Genomic DNA, 23,351 nt, shown 5'->3' with positions numbered 1-23,351 from the left:
AAGTGAAAGCGGCTTATTTCGTATCAATCCGAGCCGAGATATGTGATCAAACTCCGTGCTCCGTTACCTTGACAACAAACACACTAAAGAGGAGTGTTTTTTTTTAGTTTATTACTTGCATAAGGCTAACACTAAGAATTAAGTATTGCTTAACTTCTATTCATAAAAATATGCTTTTGTTATTAGAAAACCTATGAAAGAAAGCTATAAATGACATGTCTAACTTTCCATATATCAATAATGTCTGTGATGATTAAATATAAAAATGTAACATGTTACACATGTAGTTCAGGGTAACTAATGCCACTTAGAAGCTGTTTTATGAAACACCAACAATTGTTTGTGTTTTTAGTTCCTCTTAATGTGGTAATTGCTATTATGCACTATAAGTTACAGTATCACTGAGATTTTTGATTTGTTCTTTTCAATCTGATATTTTATAAAGTGTAAAATATGATTTTATGTCAAATGTATTTTCTCACAAATGGTATCTGCCTCTAAGTCATTGTATTATCATTAACAAAAGTGGAAATAAAGTGTGTTTGTTTAATTAATTCAGTTGTAAAATGTATTTAAAATATGTATCCATACTGTCAATGTTAAAAATTTCAATTTTGGACATTTAAAAAAAAACTAAAAAAACACGGACATGTCAAATAGCCCCCCCTATATTTTGCACCCCCCAGGCGCCACAGCTGATACGGGATACGGGATCACAGCGCGGACTGAGAAAGAGCATCGGTAATGAGCACCGCGTTCATTTGTGTCACGTGTTCTTCCTTAAACTCTCTTCACTTCTGCTCCTATCCACGAGTGTTGCCTTTCCCCCATGACTCTATGAATTGTTATTTAATTGCTATGGCAACGGTCCCAATTTCTCATCATTCTGAAACCCATGGAGCTGCGTTATGAAAAAAAAGAATCTCTCTGTCATCAACATCGCATCCAAAATGCTGTGACAATTTACGCACAAAGATTTTGAAAGTTGTTGTCTTAATAATAACTAGTGTTGGGTGGTGTTTCTTTTTAAAATAACTTGTTACGTTACTGCACTACTTTGTTATAAAAATGAATGCGTTAGAATAAATACTCTTGCGTTACCAATAATTCTAATACCAATATTAATAACTTTATTGTAAAGCCCATATCGTTTGCCGACAATCTCTTTGCGTTGCTGAACACAGTAACATAATTATTAAAAGTGTTAGGTGCTGTGGCTCTCTCTCTACTCTGCAGCTGGGAAACAAACTTGGCTCTGGGATTGGGTGAGATTGGGTGAGAGATTTGAGTACTCTAACGCATTACCAGCTCAGACATTACCCCCAACACTGATCATAATTACTGTGACAATGAAACAAACTTTTTAGCAGAATCATAAAAGTCAGCTAAGTTTTAGTTAAATTGGTTGTGTAACATATCATGCGCTTTAACAAAACATGAAGTATAGTTTGACTTCACTCTAATAGTTTGCATTGAGCAGTAAATACAGATAGACATGAGCTCTCCAGTGGTCGTGTGGAAGAAGGAGTAACCAACACACTGATGTCTTGAATCTGTTATAAAGTCAACATGTAGTTCCCATTCACAAAACATTTCCATACATGGACTTGGATTTCACCACATTAAGCCATTTGACTCGGCTCAATTAAACTGCCAAATCAAACAGTGGTGTGGGCTCACTGCTTTGGAATCACAAGTGTGAGATAAAGCAGGGAATGCTACAAATGATAAGATATATATACTTAATATGAAGCAATCTAACTATTGCAGGCATGGTGCAATAGTTCACATGTGAAGTGGTTCTCAAACTCTGCTGCACGGACAGCTGGTGCGTGTGTAAGTTTGTCCTTGTGGTATTAAGGAGACATTTGGTTGATTTGGATTTGGTTTATAATTGGTTTAGCTCTGAAATAGTTCTAGATCAAGTTTGGACTGGCCCTGGTTCCCCAGACCAGTTGACCTGTCTGCTATGTGAGCAGCTGACATCACACAAACATGTGTTTTTCCTGATCTGAATCAAATCATACCTATGCTTTTTAACCATGAGGTCGATCTCTGCTGTTCGCAATTTAAATTTTGTGGCTCTGTGAGATGCGGCTAAAGAGAAACCTTAAAGAAGTTTTTTCTGCATTTATTTCACTTCTCTGCACCTCTTTTGAATGAATTTAGATGCTTTATGTACTGAAAATATTATATTTTTTGTTGAACAACAACAGCTAACGTTGGTAAGTCTGTCGGTTCAACATGAAAAAGTGACAACTAGAAATACAGCAGTTACAATACAAGATCAAGTCAGCAATCAATTGTTTTTTGCTTTTTGTTGCTTCTTGTCTGCGTTTTGCTGCTTCATGTTTTCACCTGAGTCTCCGTTCTCTATTGTCCAATGATCTTGCTGCGTTGTATCGCCCTCACTGCAGCTCCACCTTAGCTGAAGTGGACCTGAGTCTTGACAGCTCTTGAAGCTAGACCTAGCAGCTTTAGATCGTATTAACTGGCCAATATTGTTCACTTAAGACATGGACCGTTCCAATCAAAGCAAATGTCTAGTTTAATACAATTATTTTTAGAGTTAGGGGTTGAGGTCAGTGTGAATTTAATGCACCCTTAGCTTTTTCAACCTGAAGTCCCTTATTATACCTAGTTCAGTCCTGTTTATTAACAGATTAGAAGTTGATCAATCCTGATTCAGAGTAGGTTTAGACCACAAGTAGTGTTTAGTTTAAATCTGGTCAAATCCTTTTTAGTCCCAGTTTATAACTGGTTAAATCCTGTTTTAATCCAATGAAATATTCTCTGAGGTTGTACTTTTAACTATCTATGTAATTCAGTCATCCTTCAATCTAACACATGGATCTTCTTATAGTCCCTGAGAAACACCATTTATGGAAGTCTGCATAAAAAGCCGAAACAAAGATAAATTAAAGAGCTCTATACGCCTTCCTGTTTCCTGCAGTGAGCTGGCCCCAATCCAACCAAAACAGTGTCTTTCCGCCCTGACATGACAACTGGGCTGTATCTAACACCACATCTGAGCCACATTGGTTCACATCATATAAAAAAGGCACACAAGGCAAACATATCCAACATTTGACTGAGATCTCCCGAGTGATCTTATTCAACAGAGACAGAACTCTAGCGCAGCAAACAAGTCAAACTGACAAAATGAACTCTATGGGTTCCGATTGAAAGATTGTCTTATTTATTTTAAAATAAAGATGTGGGCAAATTGGGCAAATTTCTATTGCCCAAAGAAACAGGCAGAAATTACGTTTTGGACATATTTCACAACAAGTGGACAAGGAAATATATTCTAACAAAAAAAAAATAATGCAAATGCTCACAGTACCAGCAGAATAGCAATGCCAAAGTTCTACAATAAAACCATCTCAGACTTTGAGGACCTCAGTCAGAACTAACCTGCTTGTGCCAGAGTCAAGACTAAACATGGAGCTCAGGGACCGGCCTCCTGCTGGTGCCAGAGTAACCTCCTGACTTGTTACTTCAAGCTAAATTCCAGCCTGTTTGGAGCCCATTTGTGACAAGGCGGATGTCTTTGATAACAAAGATGGATGCTCATGGATCTTCACAAAGGCACTTGTCTCCAATAAAAACCTGCATCACAGGGGGAAGTGAAGGCCATGACAGAACAGAAACCCTGCTCCTGCTCTGTACCAGGCTGCAGAGACACATGTGCTGAGGGGAAAGAGCCCTACATCCCAGAGCGCAGGGCTCCTGGCTACAAGTGTGTGCAATGGGTGGAAAGGGGCCTGTTGCTGAGCTCATGCTTTGGACGGCCGCTGCATTCCTGTGTAACGAGCTGGTGAAGTGAGCGCAGTGTGACTGAGTGTTCGGCCCAAAAGATGACTCCAATTAATGTATTCCATCAAAAGAGCAGCCAAGATAATGATGAGCACTTAACTTTAGCTAAAACAATCCACCATACACAGAGCATCAATGTACTACACACAACAACTTTAAGGATTGTGACACATAACATAATACATATGTCTAAATATTTACTCTTATGACCTGTACAAACTAAACAAAGATGTTAAAGTTTTGAGTTGGTTGGTTCATGAGCGAAGTTTTACCTGAGATTTAAGGTCTGAGAAACAAAAGCTATAGATGTTTTTTAACACATTGTAAAAGATAATCACATGTATAGTTTTGACATGTTGAAAAGATCCTTTGACTTTTATAGGACTTTTATGGATATTTACAAATAAGGAATTATTGAAACCCAGAAATCAAACAAAGCAAAGACAATTATAATCCTCTGACTGAAATCTTTATTAAGGTTTATACATCTGAATTTTCTGAGGGATTAATATCTGAATTATATAACTGTATTAAAGTCTGCTGCTCCACTAGATATATTAAAAACAAACCGGAAAACCATGTAACCTTGTTTTTGACAGACAAAGAGTGGTAAAGTGTACATCTCAGTGGAGGACCACAAAGTCACATGTTTGGAGGGAATTGAAAAAATGTGTTTCATAACAACATGTCAAAGTGCCCATTATTCACAATGAAACGCTAATTGTTGGTGAAACTGTGGATGCCAGGAGATTCACCATTACCAAGTTTTTTAAGACTTTTGCTTTGAAATATTGGACTGATAAGATAACCTTTATTTGTCCCACAATGGGGGAATTCCAGTGTTGCAACACAGATTAGGCACAGAAGTAAATAATAAAAAAACAGATTTATAATCAAATTTATAAATTTATAATCAGATTTATAAAGAGTTTATAAAAAAAACTTGTATACTCTTAGTAACAATAAAAATAACACTCTTATTTACATCTGTTATATGGACAGAAAATATTGCGCCAGGGATGATTGACATAGATGATTAATCACAGTATTGCACATGAGTATAACAGTATTGACACATGTTCAGGGATAACAGTGTTTGTTGTAAAGTCTGACTGCAGCAGAAGGAAAGACCTGTGAAATGTCTCCTTCCCACAGTGAGGGTGGATCAGTCACGGAAGCTGCTCTCCAGAGGACAGTGTCCTACAGGGGGCGGCACTCATGGTCCAGCATAGATGTGAGTTTAGCCAGGACCCTTCTGTCCCCCACCGCCTGCAACGAGTCCATAGCACAGCCCAGGACGGAGCTTTGTCCAGCTTCTTCCCCTCCCTCTCTGTGATGCTGCTGTTCCAGCAGACCACACCGTACAGGAGGGCTGATGCCACCACAGAGTCGTAGAAGGTCTTCAGGAGTGGCCCTGTCACTCCAAAAGACCTGAGTCTCCTCAGGAGGTAGAGCCGACTCTGGCTCTTCCTGTACAGTGCGTCTGTTTTATGAGTCCAGTCCAGTTTGTGGTTCAGATGAACACCCAGGTATTTGTGTCCACTCACTGGATGTTCACTGGTGAGGGGGCAGTGGAGTGGCGTCTGCAGAAGTCCACCACCATCTCCTTGGTCTTCCCCGCATTGATGAGGAGGTGGTTCTGCTGACACTAGTCCTCAAAGTCCTGTGCTAGTCCTCTGTACTCTGCATCGTCGCCGTCCGTGATGAGTTCGATGATGGCAGAGTCGTAGAGAACTTCTGTAGGACACAGCTGTCCGTGTCATGTCTGAGGTCTGCAATGTAGAGGGTGAAGAGCCTCTTGGGCGCAAAAAAGTCTTTGATTTCAAAACCCTATATCTGGGCCTTGAAACACCTGCTATGGACACAAACACCAGATATAGTTAGAGCATACTCCTGGCAGCAGGGAAAAGGCCCAAAAATAGAATGGTACCAACTATCAAGTACCGGACTGAAATGGTTATGGACATTTGCAAAATGGAAAAAATTGCATTCAAAATCAATTAGAAAATGGACAAATTCGAAAGACTATTTAGGATATATGCTGGACATAGAGCTATTTTGATGTAACTATGTAAATTGTATGTTCCCACACTGTTTCCTGTTCTGTGTATTGTTCAGTTTATATATATTTGAAGAAAAGAAAAAAAAAACATATATATATATATATATATATATATATATATATATATATATATATATATATATATATATATATATATATATATATATATATATATATAGGGAGTGTCTGCAGTGCCTCGGCGCGCGGCCGAAACTGCCATGTTATTTTTGTGCCGCGGCTCCTGAAACTGCGCCGCTATTTGACCGCGTTTTAGCGCCGTTTTAGACCGCGCTGGGTTAGGGTTAGGGTTAAGGTTAAGGTTAAGGTTAGGGTTAGGCCGTTAGGGTTAGGGTTAGCCATGAGGCTATAACGGGCTATAAGGGAAATGTCGCGGTCCCTGAAACTGCGCAGCAATTTGACCGCGCCGCGGCTCTCCAGCCACGGCCATATATATATATATATATATATATTTTTTTAAATCCGAAAAATGTAAAATAAAAAATAAACTAATTGTCTTTGTTGCTAGTTGGCAGTCCGTGCTGGCTGGACAGGCAGTCTGCTACTTTAAAAGATTATTTAATACATTTAAAAGACAATTTACTAACTTACTTTATCTTATTGCTAATTTATGAAGATTATTTATTGTCATTTAGAGTAAATAACCACATAAATATGGTTAGTAAGTAGACTATGCATGTTGCAGTTATCTGATAAGCTTGCCAATTTATCTCAACGTGATATACACATTTAATTTCAGGTTAAAATCAGAGAGTTATAAAACTAAAGTTGTAGTTTGAATCTTTGAAATAATGACATGTTACATTTCGGATCACAGAACAGTTTGAATGCTCTCTAGAGAGGATCTGAGAGTAAATTTAACCTGTGCGCTTTGGACCTCATGTTTCAGCCCTGGACGTTATGAAAATACTTTCTCAGCGTGAGGCTCTATGAATCACTCATCAGCCATCTGCTATGAGCTAACGGGGCTAACGGGGCTTCAAGGCTACAGGGGGTTCAGGTCACGTCACTGTCCGACATGAGAGACCTGAGAGGGGAGCATCTAAATAAGCTCATAAGTATTCGAGTTGGTGTAATCTCTCACTCATAAGTATTGCATTCATATTTGTTTATATTATGCTATATATTTCCAAAATCTCTAGTGTCAGTACATTTTGGCCAATTAATCAGACCAGCTGTTTAGAAGCATTAAATATAATGCAAATAATTAACAAAAACAGTACGATAATATAGTGTTGCACACAGTTCAGTCTTGGGACGGCATAAAATATTTTATATATTTTTCAAAATTATTTAATTTTTTTTTTTTTTAAATGATTAGAAAAACGATAAAACCGATCTTGGTAAAGCCTTTTCTAAATGTTTGACTTTTTTTTTTTCTTCTTTTTTTTAACCTGAGCGGCAATAAAAACATAGCACAATAAACATTTATTCTAGCAACAAAGTGTTTTCTAATTGGACCCTCTACAGCTAAAATGTTGCATTAAAAAAGTGACAAGAATTATTCTACTAGGAAAAAGAAAAAAAAAAGACAGTATATATTGAGCCCTAAAAAGTATTGTTTTGTCTATCAGTTATTGAACTGTGAGTCAATATAGTAATTAATGTTACTCATGTATCATTACATCTACTCAAAGTTTGGAAAATATGTTTGAATGTATCGACTAATGTAAAAGTATTTTTCATCTGACACCAGAAGCAATAGTAGCACATGTATTAGTAGCATATTAGCAGTAAAGTAGGATTTGCAGCCACATTAATGAGTGATACTAATAAAAGTAGCAAATGCAATAAAATGATTAGCAGTAGTATAAAACCTTTGGCATTTCTTAATCAGAGTTTGAACTCTTTTGAACTTGGACTCAAAATCTCTGCTCTTTTCAGTGGACAAGCTAGGCCTTTGAACAATTGTCTGAGCATAACGTGGGATGTTTTGCCCTCTAGTGGTGAAAACAAGCACTCACACCCCTTTCTGGTTAAAAAAAAAGAAGAAAAAAACATACATAGATGACTGTCAAAAGAAGTGCAATGTTTTATCAAATCAAGTAAATGCTACAAACTGAAAACAATCCCAATTTATAATCTAATATAATCTGACATACTAGTTGTAGTCTATGAGATATATTCTTAATTGTCTTGTAAATTCATAAACCAAAAAAGGAAATACAACTTCAATCATATTTATTTGTATAAGACAGAGACAGTAAGTAATAGTAATGTTCATTTGTTTTACTGTAGTGTCATGATTGGATGCAGATTGTGTGTTTGGATTTTGCCCGTGTCAGTCTGTCCGGCTTGGTCGATTGGTAATTGGGGAAATCAGTCATGCTTAAAATATGGAGTACAGCAGTGACGCACGGAGCAGCCGCACAGCCCCTATCGACTAATCAGGCTGCTGCTGGGGGGATGGGGGATGGGGAACGGAAGGGACGGGGGAGGATTGCTATATTGGGACCTCTGACATTGACACTTTCTGCCCTTTTGGGTTTGCTGGCCTCACTTGACATTCTCTGGTTTTATTTAGGTATGTGTAGTGCAAACAGACAGGTTTACATATTGTTGTTCTTTAACAATATTACTTTCTTTGGTTGGATGGATGGAGAAGTAGTTACACAAAATACTATCCAAAATGCAGGACAATTTACTGCCCTAGGAACATATTTTAAATATTTCTCCTTATTGTTAGTTTTAACATTAATTTAGAAATACCCCGATGCATTTCAGTAGATTATTTAACTTGAATATTTTGTTGTTTGCAATGAACATAATGTTACTTAGAGGATTGCAGCCTTTGAGATTTGCAAATTGTGATCATTCAAGGAAGCTAAAAACAAAATAAATTCACTATACTGCAGTCTTTCATATGTAACAGATGCAACACTGAACCAATTGGCCATTTACCAAATAGTATGCAGCCTCAAACCTGACTTGAGCTTTGGATCCATGCAAACCCACAATAATCTGGACCTCACAGTGTGTCAACAGTCAGATGGAGGGATAGTAAGTACTGACAGTGGGAGTCGGAACTACGAGCCAGCCTGACCCACATGTTTTTGCCAATCAATCCACCAATCTTTATTTGTATCACACTTTTAAAACATATGAAGTGCACTCTTTTCACAGAGTTACACAATTAACAAATAGTTATGTTGCGATATCACAAGACATTTCAAATTACGATTATTTTCATTATTAAAAAAACTAAACTTACTTTGATAAAAACTCAATTGGCTTAAAATGATTGTGGTAGTATCAATATCCCATGACACTTTGCCCTGTCCAGCAAATCAAATTTAAAGTAGACATGTTATTCAGTATTTGCATTATTGTTTAAGGTGCTTTTGTGCCTTTACTTTGGCAGCTCATGTTTTAGAATTTTTATTGAAAACCACACATGACATACTTGCCAGTGGTGCAGAGGTTAAGGGCGTTGTGGGTTCAATTCTAGCCCTCGACCATTTGAAGAATGTCTCTACCCTCGTTCTACCCCTTTTTCCCCATAAATGTCTTGTTGGATAATGCCTTTGGGCCAGATAAAACTTAGACACACACGCAAAAAAAAAATAATTCTACCAGTCACAGACCCTCATCAGGATTTGGTGTTAGCACTGCATCGACTGGCAGCAAAGGGAATTATCATGGGGAGATAAACAAAAACTAGCTGGCTCCCGACATGCACGCTGTTGTAATGAACGTGATTTGACCGCAAAATGACTCAGAACGAGTCTGGATGATTTGTAGACTTAAAAACAGCACAGAGATTTCTGAGCTCCATGAGATCACAAATACAAGAAATTTGTTTTGTGAGGCTCAGAGCCAGAGGAGGCTCGTAAAACAGCGTGTGAATGAAGCTAAATACAACTCAAGGTATGTTTTTGATCATGTTCAAGAAAGTAGCTTTTATATATAATGTGTCCTTTATCTTATTACCTTGAATAGACCATTTTTAAAGTTTGTAACTGCGTTCAATATCCACTCTAAAGCCTATAGACGCCCAACCCACGACAGTGGTGAGTTTGTTGTTGTAGTTGTAGTTGTAGTTGTGAGCCTCATTATCACAGCACAGAGCAGCTCTGGCTACCCCTCCCCTCCTGCCACTACTTTGTCTTATTATCATCAGTCTGCAGTCACAAGTACAACTGCCTCAACTGTCCACAAAGGTCCTCTAATCAGGCATGGTATAATAATCACAATATCAACTACTTTATTAATGAAAAATTAATAAATATTTTCAGAATCTTCTTTTGTGAATGGATTTACTAACCTTTTCTCTCCTTACAATAATACTTATGTTTGTTTTTTTACAAGTTTTTATGTTATTTAGGAGCATGAAATTATCCTTGGCATGAAAATGGTGTAATAGTCACAATTTCAAATTTATTTTATATCATTTATACTTTTATTTGTTTTCTTTTATTTAATATTTAAGTTTAACATATTTTTAACATAAAAAGACAACAAAGACACAAGAACAGGACCAGAGAGAGAGCAAAAGACAAAAATCTAAATAAACAGACATCCAACAGGTGAGAAAAGGAAAGAATCAAGGCACACGTAAACCCAACCAAATGTCCCATTTAGTCCATAGTCCTTCAACTATGTCAATTTTTAGTTCAGTTCAGTTCAATGCCGAATGTGAGTTTTTCCATTTTTTTAATGTCCAAAATAATTTCCATCCAGTCCTTGATTGTCGGTGCAATTTGTGTCATTCATTTTTTTGTCATGGCTTTTTCACCTTTTTTGAGTCACAATTTTCTATTTCAAACCTCTGGAAGGCTACAGACTTTTTACACCAATTGTGTGGCGGAGCAAGAATGAGGTTTAGAAGAGGTTGTATATGACACATGACTCTTTTGTCCTGAGAGACTCGCCTCAAACTCCCATCAAACAGCTCAAATTATGTTCCGAGTACACAGAGTGATTTACCCATAAATACACAGAACAACATTTTATACCAAAAAATTTGAGTAAAATTTTGACCAACAATGAAACATTTCTGAATAGATATCTGGTGTCAAATTATGGAATTACAATGTTCAAGTATGATACAATTCAAGAAGAAATATATAGAAAGGACGATGGTGAGCTATGAAAATAATGTTAAGTTGAAAAAGATTTTATTGAATACATGAGTTATTAATACGTAACAGGAAACTTAGAATATTAAGTTACAATTAGGAAAGGGGGTGGGATTAAACTTGTTATACTTCTTCACACACCCTTTTTCACTTCTTGGCTACTTGGATTTGCAATAATGCAGTAACCAGCGAGTTTTTACTTTGTCGGAAAAAAATGTTAGGAAGTTTTACAAGAATAGAAAAAGTGAATCCTGAAAACGAGAATCAGTATTCACACCCTATACACGCCAACTCAAGACATTCACTGCAATAAACAATATAGCGTGTTCATTTTTGTACAAAGACACATATGGGCTGGATTGAGTGGAAGGATGTGGTGAATGGCATCCTGGTCCTGTAATGGTCATTCAGGACTTTGCACTATTGTGACACAGACACAAGCCTTTGTTAGATATACACACATCTGCTTCCTTTTACAACTGTTCTTATCTTTTAGTGTTCGTAGATTTATTTACCCGGAGAATAATGAATAATTAGATGTTATGTTCCATTGACTCTCAAAGTTAAATCAAATAAAAGAGACTTAACTTAATTTTAAAAATAAGCAAGATTTCTTTAACCACATCTGTCAAGTTGCTGCTACTGCTCTTTGTTCTGAATGACAATGACGAAAACTAAACTTAACAATGTTTTAAACCATTAAATTGGATTAGGAAGAAGTCATTGAGAAGTGATTTACCAGCTATGCATGTATGCTAGTCCAACTACATTTGAAAAAGTTAAAATAAAATGATAAGAATGCAAGTGAAGGCAAGTCAAGAAAATCCTAAAATGTTGAACCCTTCTCCTTTCCTTTCTATTTTAGTTATTAGGGCTGCAGTTAACATTCATTTTACTGATTCGGCTACTCTACCAATTATGCTCTCAATTAATTCAAACAAGGAGAATTATACTACATTTTATCCAAATAAACCAAAAATCATGCCGCTTGAGGCCATCCTGATAGAGTATACTTACAGACAGAATAGGATTTTCATCAAAAACACTAGAAGTACATATTTCCGGTTTCATTTTGAGTCATAAAACCTTTTCTCTCAGCACATGGCATGTTAGGTCAGTATATATTCAATTAATATTATTTGATGATTATCTCAATAATAAGTTTAAATTAATCAATTAACTTATTTCAGCCCTATTAGTGACAAAACTTGCTGTCCAAAATTTTTTTTTTAAACATTTTACAAAAAACAACTGTTTTTAGAAGCTACAAACTGAGAAACTTAACTCCAAAAATAACACATCTGCAGTGTGTAGCTATATTGTGGCTTTATTGATTGTTCTGCTTTATTATTAACCCAAAGTCGTCGGGCAAAAGGTTGGGTAGAAAAAATATAGGTTAATTTGCATGAATGACAATTAACTAAATATTTCACTTTTATTTTTTGGAATTCTCAAAACTAATAATTGACAATTCACAAGCTACATTTTACTGACAACACTGACATTGTTCTTCAGTCTAATCTATTCAATTACATAAGGGTTGACTGTAGTTTTTCCCCTTTAATAAACGTCCTTTTGTTTCTTGTGCTGTAAGAGTTAGCCTGCCTGTGATCCCATGTGTCCTGGTGTGTGTGGGGGGGCCGGGGAGCAGCATGTACAAATCAGGTAAAGAGAATGGGCTCGTTGTGAGTGGGGCCCTATATTTAAAGCTGTGGTTGAAAATCTGCTGCTTTGATCTCCTCATATGATCCGCAAAGGCTCACGGCTGGTGGAGCTGAGAGCACAACAGGGAAGCATATGTCTCATGTCCAGGGTTCACAATATTTCAAAACACCTCAACCGCGCTTCAAAACACCAGAAAATCAGACTGTATGGTGTGTTATATGGTTAGATGTAGCTAATTGTATCACTTCAACAATAGCCTGCAACTTTTCCCTCCCAATTGAAAGTAATACATAGTTAAGGATACATTGATACAGCTTTTTCAATTCCGATACTAATTCTGATACTTGAGTTTGAGTATCTGCCAATACCCAATATTGAGTGATACCAAGTGGCTTTCCTTAAAAGTAAGGTGTTCCCAAAATGCTAAGGGTTGTGATAACCAGTAGAATTGTCTATTCATTTTATTGACACCCCTTTTACATTATCTTCACAACTACAAATCAGCTACAAAAAGCTAGAGGGGCTTACCATGAAATGAATTTACAGCCTATATATTTACTTGTCTTTTCCTTTATCATGTGCATTGTAGTTGTATTTGCATGGTTACAGCGCTCAAAAGGATTTATTATCTTTTTCTCATGTTTTAAAAAGTTACCCAACAAGCTATTCAATTAAACTAAGCACCTGTCACGATCAAAATTCTGTCCCAGACTCAGATTTTAGAACTTTGACCAATAGCCTAACATTGCAGTGGAGGGGGTCCATTGCTGATCTAAAACGAGTGAGTTTACACACAAAAATATATTTTCCAGGCTGTTTTTTAGCCCAGTTGAATGCTGCTCCTGGCCTACCCTTGGTAGGACTGCGAGAGTACATACAGGATTCTCCAGATGTTCTTGTTGGATCTGGGTGGTTTGAATTACAACAACTCCGCCGTGCAAGGGCTTACAGGCATTTTGAAAATCCAGTTTACGTCAGAGTAGGCCAGGTTTCCGGTTTTCTTGGCATGCTCGTAGACTGGTATTGTTTTTTTTATTTGTTTTTAATTTAAGTTTGTTTTTATTTTGATTTTGGATTTGGTGTCCAGATGCTGCTAGAAACAATGACAAGACAGTGATCCCAAACTTGTATCCGGGACCGAAGTTGTGGTCCTACACATCCCCATCGAGAGGGCACATCGACTCGGCCGGAAAAGACGCTGAAAAGCCACAAGGCCTAATAATGGGGTTTCATCCCCACCATGAGAAGGAAAGCATCCTGAAGGCATGATGGTAAAGGGGACCGCCAGTACAAAGGCAAGAAAGTGTTTTTTTCTCTAGATTTTTTATTCGTCAGCAACAAGCAGAATTTTACCACGTCTGTGAGGAATTCAGAAGGAAACAACTAGCGCAAGGCTTTTCAATCGTGACTTTGAAAGAAATATCGGTATCAAGAACAATATGTAGTTCCTCATTGACCTCTGTCCAATATTTGTGAATAATAGGGCAGTTCCAAAACACATGGTGATGATGAGCCACTTGACAACCACTGTTTCTACAGCAGTTAGCAGATCCTTGTGGGGGAAAAAAACACTTTGACATGGTGTTAAAAAGAAATGTGATACACTTTTCCAACAGAATTCCTTCCAAACATGGAAGATCTTAAAACCCATGTATCAGTATTGGTATGGGAACTGAAAAATCTTGATCGGAGCGCACAACCCCAAATATTTCAATATAGTCTGATAACTTTAAATGGACATTGTGGAAAAAGGGTTTTAATGTGATACGCCATTTTGGAATTCTTTGATTCTGAGTTGACACAAGTTTAAAGTGCACAAATTCTCAGAAGTGACCCTTGGTGCTGCAGCCTGCGGTCTATCTCTCTCCAAACATGCCTGCGTGAAAATGCTTGGTCCATGTATGAGCACGAGCATGTATTGAATGTCTGTTTAAGCGGATAACATTACATAAGCACTATCCTGAAGGGATCTCATGACAGCTGTAGTAGATTTTCTTGCTGAGCTCGGTCGTATCGTGTTTCAGCCCCACCGAAGCCAATTAACGTAGTGACGTACGTCAACGGGCCGCTCAGATTTACTTTACTGTCCACTTATTAATATTTGATTCCAACTTGTTTGCTCTCCAAAGGGATGAGCGATAGAGGAGTGATGAGATGTGCTCAAACTGCAGGGCTGCTAGGCATGTTTCCACCAGGGTTGTGATGCTCCTGTTATGAAAGAGGCGAGAGTAGTGAGCCACATGACTGATCATATTGTGCCTTAACATTGGCTGCTGGCTCTGTTCCTACACCAGGATAGAGGGAGGAAAGCTCTGCTCCACAAACAAACAGCTCAGCATCCTCACTAGTGTTGAGATTATTTCACGATGATCACTCTGTCACATGGAATAGCTGCTTTTTAGATTTCAATTTGAATGGAACTAATTTGAAGAGTCTTCATCTGATCTGTTCAAAACAAGCATCCCAGCAAATCACCCTTTCTATCACTCTACAGACAAACACAGACCATTGGGACAGAGACAGTCCATCCCATGACCAATGGCTTGGGATCACGTGACATTGCAACATTCTAGAATCCCTATAGTTCAAAACTGAGCTGGAGGCCAGGTGAGAATACTGTTTAAGGAAAGGCAAGACAAGGCAAGTTTATTTATAGAGCACATTTCATACACAAAGCAATTCAAAGAATGCATTCAAATCACAAAGAAATCCTCTCCTTGAACCGACACCTTAACGTGGTGGAGGGGTTTGAGTGCCCGAATGATCCCGGGAGCTATGTTGTCGGGGGCTTCATGCCCCTGGTAGGGTCTCCAAAGGCAAACAGGTCCTAGGTGACGGGTCAGACAAAGATCGGTTCAGAAGCCCCCTATGATGACAACACGAACAAGGCAGTTTACGTCGCCCGGATCGGCGTCACCGGGGCCCCATCCTGGAGCCAGGCCTGGGATGGGTGCTCGATGGCGAGCGCCTGGTGGCCGGGTCTTACCCCACGGGGCCCGGCCGGATACAGCCCGAAAGAGCGACGTAGGGCCGCCCTCCCGTGGGCCCACCACCCGCAGGAGGATCCATGAGGGGCCGGTGCAGAGAGATCTGGGCGGCAGTCGACGGCAGGGGCCTCGGCGACCAGATCTCCAGACACAGAGACTAACTCTGGGGACATGGAATGTCACCTCGCTGGGGGGGAAAGAGCCTGAGCTTGTGCGGGAGGTTGAGCGATACCGACTAGATATAGTCGGCCTCACCTCCACGCACAGTTTGGGCTCTGGAACCCATCTCCTCGAGAGGGGCTGGACGCTCCACTTCTCTGGTGTTGCCCGCGGGGAGAGGCGGCGGGCTGGTGTGGGCTTTCTGATAGCCCCTCAGCTCAGCCGCCACGTGTTGGAGTTTACCCTGGTGAACGAGAGGGTCGCGTCCCTCCGCCTTCGGGTGGGGGACAGGTCTCTCACTGTTGTGGCGGCCTGCGGGCCGAACAGCAGTGCAGAGTACCCGGCCTTCTTGGAGTCCTTGGGAGGGGTACTGGACAGTGCACCGACCGGGGACTCCGTTGTTCTACTGGGGGACTTCAACGCCCACGTGGGCAATGACAGTGACACCTGGAGAGGGGTGATCGGGAAGAACGGCTTCCCCGATCTGAACCCGAGCGGTGTTCAGTTATTGGACTTCTGTGCTAGCCACGGATTGTCCATCAATGATCGACTTTGTTGTCGCGTCATCTGACCTCCGGCCGCGTGTCTTGGACACTCGGGTGAATAGAGGGGCAGAGTTGTCAACCGATCACCACCTGGAGGTGAGTTGGATCCGCTGGCGGAGGAGGAAGCCGGACAGACTTGGCAGACCAAAGCGCATTGTGAGGGTCTGTTGGGAATGTCTAGTGGAGCCCTCTGTCAGTAGGGTATTCAACTCGCACCTCCGGGACAGCTTCTCCCATGTCCCGGGGGAGGCTGGGGACATTGAGTCCGAGTGGACCATGTTCTCCGCCTCCATTGTTGATGCGGCTGCTCGGAGCTGTGGTCGCAAGGTCTCCGGTGCTTGTCGTGGCGGCAACCCCCGAACCCGGTGGTGGACACCGGAAGTAAGGGATGCCGTCAGACTGAAGAAGGAGGCCTATCAGGCCACTCTGGCTTGTAGGTCTCCGGAGGTCATCGACGGGTATCGGCAGGCCAAGCGAGCCGCGGCTCGTGCTGTCGCAGAGGCAAAAACCCGGGCCTGGGAGGAGTTCGGGGAGGCCATCAGGACTATCAGTCGGCACCAAAGAAATTCTGGCAAACCGTCCGGCGCCTCAGGAGGGGGAAGCAGTGTCTCACCAACACCGTTTACGGTGCGGGTGGAGGCCTGCTGACCTCGACTGGGGATGTCGTCGGACGGTGGAAGGAATACTTTGAGGATCTCCTTAATCCCTCAGTCACGTCTTCCGAAGAGGAAGTAGAGACCGGGGACTCGGAGGCTGGCTCATCCATCACCCAAGCTGAAGTCACTGAGGTTGTTCGCAAACTCCTCGGTGGCAGGGCTCCGGGGGTGGATGAGATCCGCCCTGAGTACCTAAAGTATCTGGATGTTGTAGGACTGTCTTGGTTGACACGTCTCTGCAACATCGCGTGTCGTTCGGGGACCGTGCCTCTGGACTGGCAGACCGGAGTGGTGGTCCCTCTGTTCAAGAAAGGGGACCGGAGGGTGTGTTCCAACTACAGAGGGATCACACTCCTCAGCCTCCCCGGTAAGGTCTATTCCAAGGTACTGGAGAGGAGAATCCGACCGATAGTCGAACCTCGGATTCAGGAGGAGCAGAGTGGTTTTCGTCCCGGTCGTGGAACACTGGACCAGCTCTATACCCTCCATCGGGTGCTCGAGGGTTCATGGGTGGCGGCGCGTGCACAACGCGCGGCTCAGCGTCTCTCTGCCTACCACCCACACTGGACCCCTTCCAATTTGCCTACCGCCAGAATAGGAGCACGGAGGATGCCATCTCTACGGCATTACACTCCGCCTTTGCTCACCTGGACAATAACAACACCTATGTGAGAATGCTGTTCATTGACTTTAGCTCAGCATTCAACACCATCATCCCCTCCAAACTGATGACCAAACTCAGTGACCTGGGTATCGATGCTTCCCTCTGCAACTGGGTTCTGGACTTCCTAACCAACAGACCCCAGTTTGTTAAGCTGGAAAACCACACCTCCTCTACACTCATCCTGAACACCGGTGTCCCACAGGGCTGTGTGCTGAGTCCTCTCCTCTACTCCCTCTTCACCCACGACTGCACACCTGTACATGGTTCTAACACCATTGTCAAGTTTGCAGACGACACAACGGTGGTTGGCCTCATCAGCAACAACGATGAGACGGCGTATAGAGAAGAGGTTCAGCATCTGGCAGTGTGGTGCGCCGCCAACAACCTGGCTCTCAATACCAAGAAGACCAAAGAGCTCATCGTGGACTTCAGGAAGAAGAGTGGCACACACACCCCCATCCTTATCGACGGGACGGAGGTCGAGCGTGTCACCAGCTTCAAGTTCCTGAGGATCTCTCTTGGTCTCTCAACACCTCAACCCTGGTCAAGAAGGCACACCAGCGTCTCTTCTTCCTGAGGAGGTTGAAGAAGGCCCACCTGTCTCCTCTGATCTTGGTGAACTTTTACCGCTGCACCATCGAGAGCATCCTTACCAACTGTGTCTCAGTATGGTATGGCAGCTGCTCTGCTGCGGACCGGAAGTCACTCCAGAGGGTGGTGAAAACCGCCCAACGCATCACAGGTTCCTCACTCCCCTCCATTGAGACTGTCCAGAGCAAGAGGTGTCTGCGGAGGGCGCGCAGCATCGTCAGAGACAGCTCTCACCCCAGCCACCAACTGTTTGCCCTCCTCCCCTCCGGGAGGCGCTACAGGGTGCTCCGTTCCCGGACCAGTAGGTTCAGGAAAAGCTTCCTCCCTGCAGCGGTCATCCTGCTGAACTCTCTACCTCAATGTCCCCCCCCCCCCACACACACACACACAGACATGCACATACAGAGACTGTAGACTGTCACACACACACACAGTGATTGTGGACAACTGCTCATACCCCATACTGCCCCCTACTGTACATTCTGTATTTATTCACTGATTCACTTTACATACTCTGCACTTTTAACTGCTGTTTTGCACTTCTGGTTGATGCTAACTGCATTTCGTTGTCTTAGTACCTGTACTCTGTGCAATGACAATAAAGTTGAATCCAATCCAATCCAATGGGAGTTTGCCCAACCAGTCCACATGTGCTTTGTGGATCCGGAGAAGGCTTCCGACCGTGTCCCTCGGGGTGTCCTTTGGGGGGTGCTCCGGGAGTACGGGGTCCGGGGCCCTTTGCTCAGGGCTGTCCGGTCCCTGTATGACCGGAGCAGGAGCTGTGTTCGCATTGCCGGCAGTAAGTCAGACCTGTTCCCAGTGCATGTTGGACTCCGCCAGGGCTGCCCTTTGTCACCGGTTCTGTTCATAATTTTTATGGACAGAATTTCTAGGCGCAGTCAGGGGTCGGAGGGTGTCCGGTTTGGGGACCACAGGATCTCATCTCTGCTGTTTGCAGACGATGTTGTCCTGATGGCTCCATCAAACCCGGACCTGCAACATGCACTGGGACGGTTTGCAGCCGAGTGTGAAGTGGCTGAGATGAGAATCAGCACCTCCAAATCCGAGGCCATGGTTCTCGACCGGAAAAAGGTGGCTTGCCCTCTCCAGGTGGGTGGGGTGTCCTTGCCCCAAGTGGAGGAGTTCAAGTATCTCGGGGTCTTGTTCACGAGTGAGGGAAGGATGGAGCGTGAGATTGACAGGCGGATCGGTGCAGCGGCTGCAGTGATGCAGTCGCTGCATCGGACTGTTGTGGTGAAGAGGGAGCTGAGCCGAAAGGCAAAGCTCTCTATTTACCGGTTGGTCTACGTTCCTACCCTCACCTATGGTCATGAGCTTTGGGTAGTGACCGAAAGAACAAGATCGCGGATACAAGCGGTCGAAATGAGTTTCCCCCGCCGTGTGGCTGGGCGCTCCCTTAGAGATAAGGTGAGGAGCTCGGCCACACGGGAGGAGCTCGGAGTAGAGCCGCTGCTCCTCCACGTCGAGAGGAGCCAGCTGAGGTGGCTCGGGCATCTGTTCCGGATGCCTCCTGGGCGCCTCCCTCGGGAGGTGTTTCAGGCATGTCCCACCGGGAAGAGGCCCCGGGGAAGACCCAGGACACGCTGGAGAGACTATGTCTCTCGGCTGGCCTGGGAACGCCTCGGGATCCCCCCGGAGGAGTTAGAGGAAGTGTCTGGGGAGAAGGAAGTCTGGGAGTCCCTGCTCAGACTGCTGCCCCCGCGACCCGGCCCCGGATAAAGCGGCAGAAGATGGATGGATGGACAAAACAGTTTAAGACATGAAAGAAAAGAGTGCAAAGAATGTTATGCTAAACAAAACTATTTTTAGCTTAGATTTGAACATCGTCAGCGTAGAGGCCTGCCTCACATCTTCAGGAAGACTGTTCCAGATTTTAGCTGCATAAAACTGAAATGCCAATTCCCCATGTTTAGTCCTGACTCTGGGCACCAGCAGGAGGCCGGTCCCTAAGGTCCTCAGAGTCCAAGATGGTTCATATGGCACTAACGTATCCAAGATGTACTTTGGTGCTAGGCCATGGCTAGACTTGTACACAAGCAAAGCTGCTTTAAAGTCTATTCCCTGAGCCACAGGGGCCAGTGCAGAGACCTGAGAACAGGACTAATGTGATCGTACTTCCTGGTTCTAGTCCGGACCCGAGCAGCAGCGTTCTGGATGTACTGCAGCTGTTTTACAGCTCGTTTGGAGAGGGCAGTGAGCAGGCCGTTACAGTCTAATCTACTGGAGACAAACGCATGGATAAGTCTCTCCAAGTCTGGTTTAGACAGTATATTTTTGATTTTGGCAATGTTTTTGAGATGGTGAAAAGCTGCTGATGTTATTGATTTGACCTGGCCGTTAAAGTTCAAGTCTCAATCTACTATTACATCCAGATTTCTAAATTGGTTTGTAGGTTTCTGGAGGTAACCACTAACACTTTCTCTTTGTTTCTGTGGGTCGAAAACGATTATTCAGCTGGAGAAAGTTGTTTTGCATCCACACACTGATCTGTATGCAGTGACAGGGTGAATCCACTGGTCCATATTCACCTGCCGACAGTGAAACATGGATCTGAGTGTCGTCTGCATAATTGTGATAGGACACATTTTTGCTGTGTATCAACTGACCTAACGGCAGCATGTAAAGGTTGAACAGAAGGGGTCCCAGGATTGACCCTTGGGGCACCCCACAGGTCAGGGGCATGTGGTCTGAGACACAGTTACCAATTTCAACAAAGACCTGTCTTCCAGATTGGACCTTAACCAATTTAGGGCAGTGCCAGTGATGTCCACTCAGTCCTCTAGTCTCTGTAAGAGGATCCCGTGATCGACAGTGTCAAGGGCAGCACTCAGATCTAACAGAATTAAGACTGGCGGATGTCATTTGTCACCTTGACAAGAGCAGTCTCAGTGCTGTGATGAGGTCTAAAACATGACTGAAAAATATCAAATGAGTTGTTTATTAAGAGGGAATCCGTGAGCTGTCAAAATGCAGTATTTTTATGGTATGGTTATCCATCTATGAAATTACTTGGCCTATCCGCATCAAACAAAAAGGCAAAGTTCAAAGTCTTATATGTCAACATAAGCAATGTTAGTATTCATTTTGACAATAGCTTCAGAAAGTGCCATTATTCAACTTTAAAGTCATTATTGCTTGACAAAGATCAATATGATACATCTTAGAGCCAATTCCTAACAAATAATGATGAGTTTGACATTTGTGTGATTTTAGTTTGTATATTTCTTTGAAAAACAATCTTCAATAGAGTTGTATAGGCCTCTGCCCCCCATTTCAATTTATGAGATCATAAAATTCTGGAACGCAAGAATTAGTTCAGATGCATTTGAATAATTATTATTTGGATGCAGTTTCAACCAATCATAGCCAAGAATACTTAAGCAGGGCCGCAATGTTAAGTCCAAAACTAGAGTATGATTGTGCCTACCTAAGAAATGAGGACAATTTGTGAACTCCAGGATGTATAGCTCCAGCTTGCCTTGCAGTAAAGTGAGTAAAACATCATATGATGAGTATATCAAAACATATTTGAGTCCATTCAAAGTGTGCTGTTATGTTATCAGAAATTTACAATAAATTATACATTATCTTCAGCCATACTTCTAGTGGTTTTCTACAACAAATGATTGAGACAATGTTCTTAATAAAATATTTGCTTATCATCCAGCACGACAACAAGATATGGGGTAAAATTTAAAAGCATTTAAAATGGTTAAAACAACCTACCCAAGTACTTAAATGTAAGTTATCTTTACTTTTCTAAAGCAACAGTACAGTATCAATTTAATTCTGGCCTTTTTAGCTCATAATATTCGGAACTGTAAACCATAATAGCTGAAAAATCATTATGAACAAGCAGTATCATCCATGAAAATGCAGCAAAACCATGACAGCATCCTCAGCTCTGCTACATTAGCCAGTGCTATACAACCCCATCATCCAACTTCCAGCCAAGTTTATGATAAGATCACATTATGTCTAAATACATTTTCAGAGTTTGACAAAAAGCAGATTTCTCCTCAAGCACAACTAAGCACCTTTGGAAATATCCTGTCTCATAAATCAAACAAACGTAACTGTAACTCAGCAAAGAACTGTCAAACACAGGATGAGCACACTTCCTCAAACTTGAAAAGGGATAAGCGTTTATTAAAATACTTACCCAATACACGAGTGCCTACGAGTGGAGAAATTAACAGGCGCCTTCCTAGAAAACCTTGAATCTTTGTTCATCATGTTGCGTTGAAGCTGAAGAAAGGAGACCTTTGTGTTGATGTTATAATGGAAGCATCAGAAGTTCATCTGTTGAATGCTGGAGGTGAAGAAGTAAAGGAGTTTAAAAGTTTGGGTCCTGATTGAGTCGTCCATGCTGTTTTCCAAAAAGTCTTGACACAAATCCCTCTGACGCGCAATGCAAAGTAGAATGAAAATGCAAAACGCAGGAACAAAACGCACCTGGGTAAGGGAGGGTTGTAAGAACTTGTCGAACCACTTTTAGTCCACTTCAAATAACCATTCTAAGTCCGAGCAGAAACTGAGTAGGGGATTTTGTCCTGGACATCAATATATCTGCATCACTTTTGGACAAGGACCTAAAAAGGCAATGTTAGCGCACATCTCATCTCCAAATGAAATTAAGTCAGCTGTCCGTCCCAAGTCCGCTTAGAATTCCTTAAAGCAATTGGCATCTAAGAAGTTCTCTCAAAACTTTCCAGGTTATTCTACGCTAAAGCATGCTGAGGGGAGATAAAGAAGAAGGTGGTGGTTGTGATAATCCTGTCCGATCCTGCCTGAAGTGGGACACCCCATGCAAAAGTGCTGCTCCGTTAGCGGGCCATAACAGGGCTCTTGTGTGTGCTCCCTCTCCTGTTGTGTCTCCAGAGAGTGGTGGGACCAGGCTTAAAACAACAAACAAGAGTGCTGTCTCCCCCCGGGACGAAGAGAGAAAGAGAGATAGAGGAGAGAGAGAGGGGAGGGTGGGCGAGAGCAGGCTGCAGTGTTCAGGGCGGGACATTTATAGACATATAGAGACGGAACAAGCTAGAAGAGCGGCATGAGAAACATTTAAAACAAGAATTGAAATAGA

The 23,351-nt window shown here is 42.1% G+C and overlaps 1 protein-coding gene across 5 annotated transcripts in view; it reads right to left on the bottom strand.

Annotated features, from left to right (window-relative positions):
* The window catches only part of pde4ca (phosphodiesterase 4C, cAMP-specific a), a 119,775-nt gene that overhangs the window by 71,337 nt on the left and 25,087 nt on the right, over positions 1-23,351 (bottom strand). The window contains exon 1 of one of the 5 annotated variants that reach the window (XM_072441880.1): positions 22,428-22,870. The exons of the other annotated variants lie outside the window; for them this stretch is intronic. Coding sequence (XP_072297981.1) covers positions 22,428-22,501 — 74 coding nt within the window. The 5' untranslated portion in view covers positions 22,502-22,870. Of the gene's footprint in view, positions 1-22,427; positions 22,871-23,351 lie in introns of those variants that run through there. 5 annotated transcript variants of the gene reach the window in all.

The sequence above is a fragment of the Eucyclogobius newberryi genome, unplaced genomic scaffold, assembly GCF_026437365.1.
Source record: "Eucyclogobius newberryi isolate DKJ021-1_F unplaced genomic scaffold, fEucNew1.0.hap1 SCAF_12, whole genome shotgun sequence".
NCBI lineage: Eukaryota > Metazoa > Chordata > Actinopteri > Gobiiformes > Gobiidae > Eucyclogobius > Eucyclogobius newberryi.
This window is presented reverse-complemented; position numbering and strand designations above follow the sequence as displayed.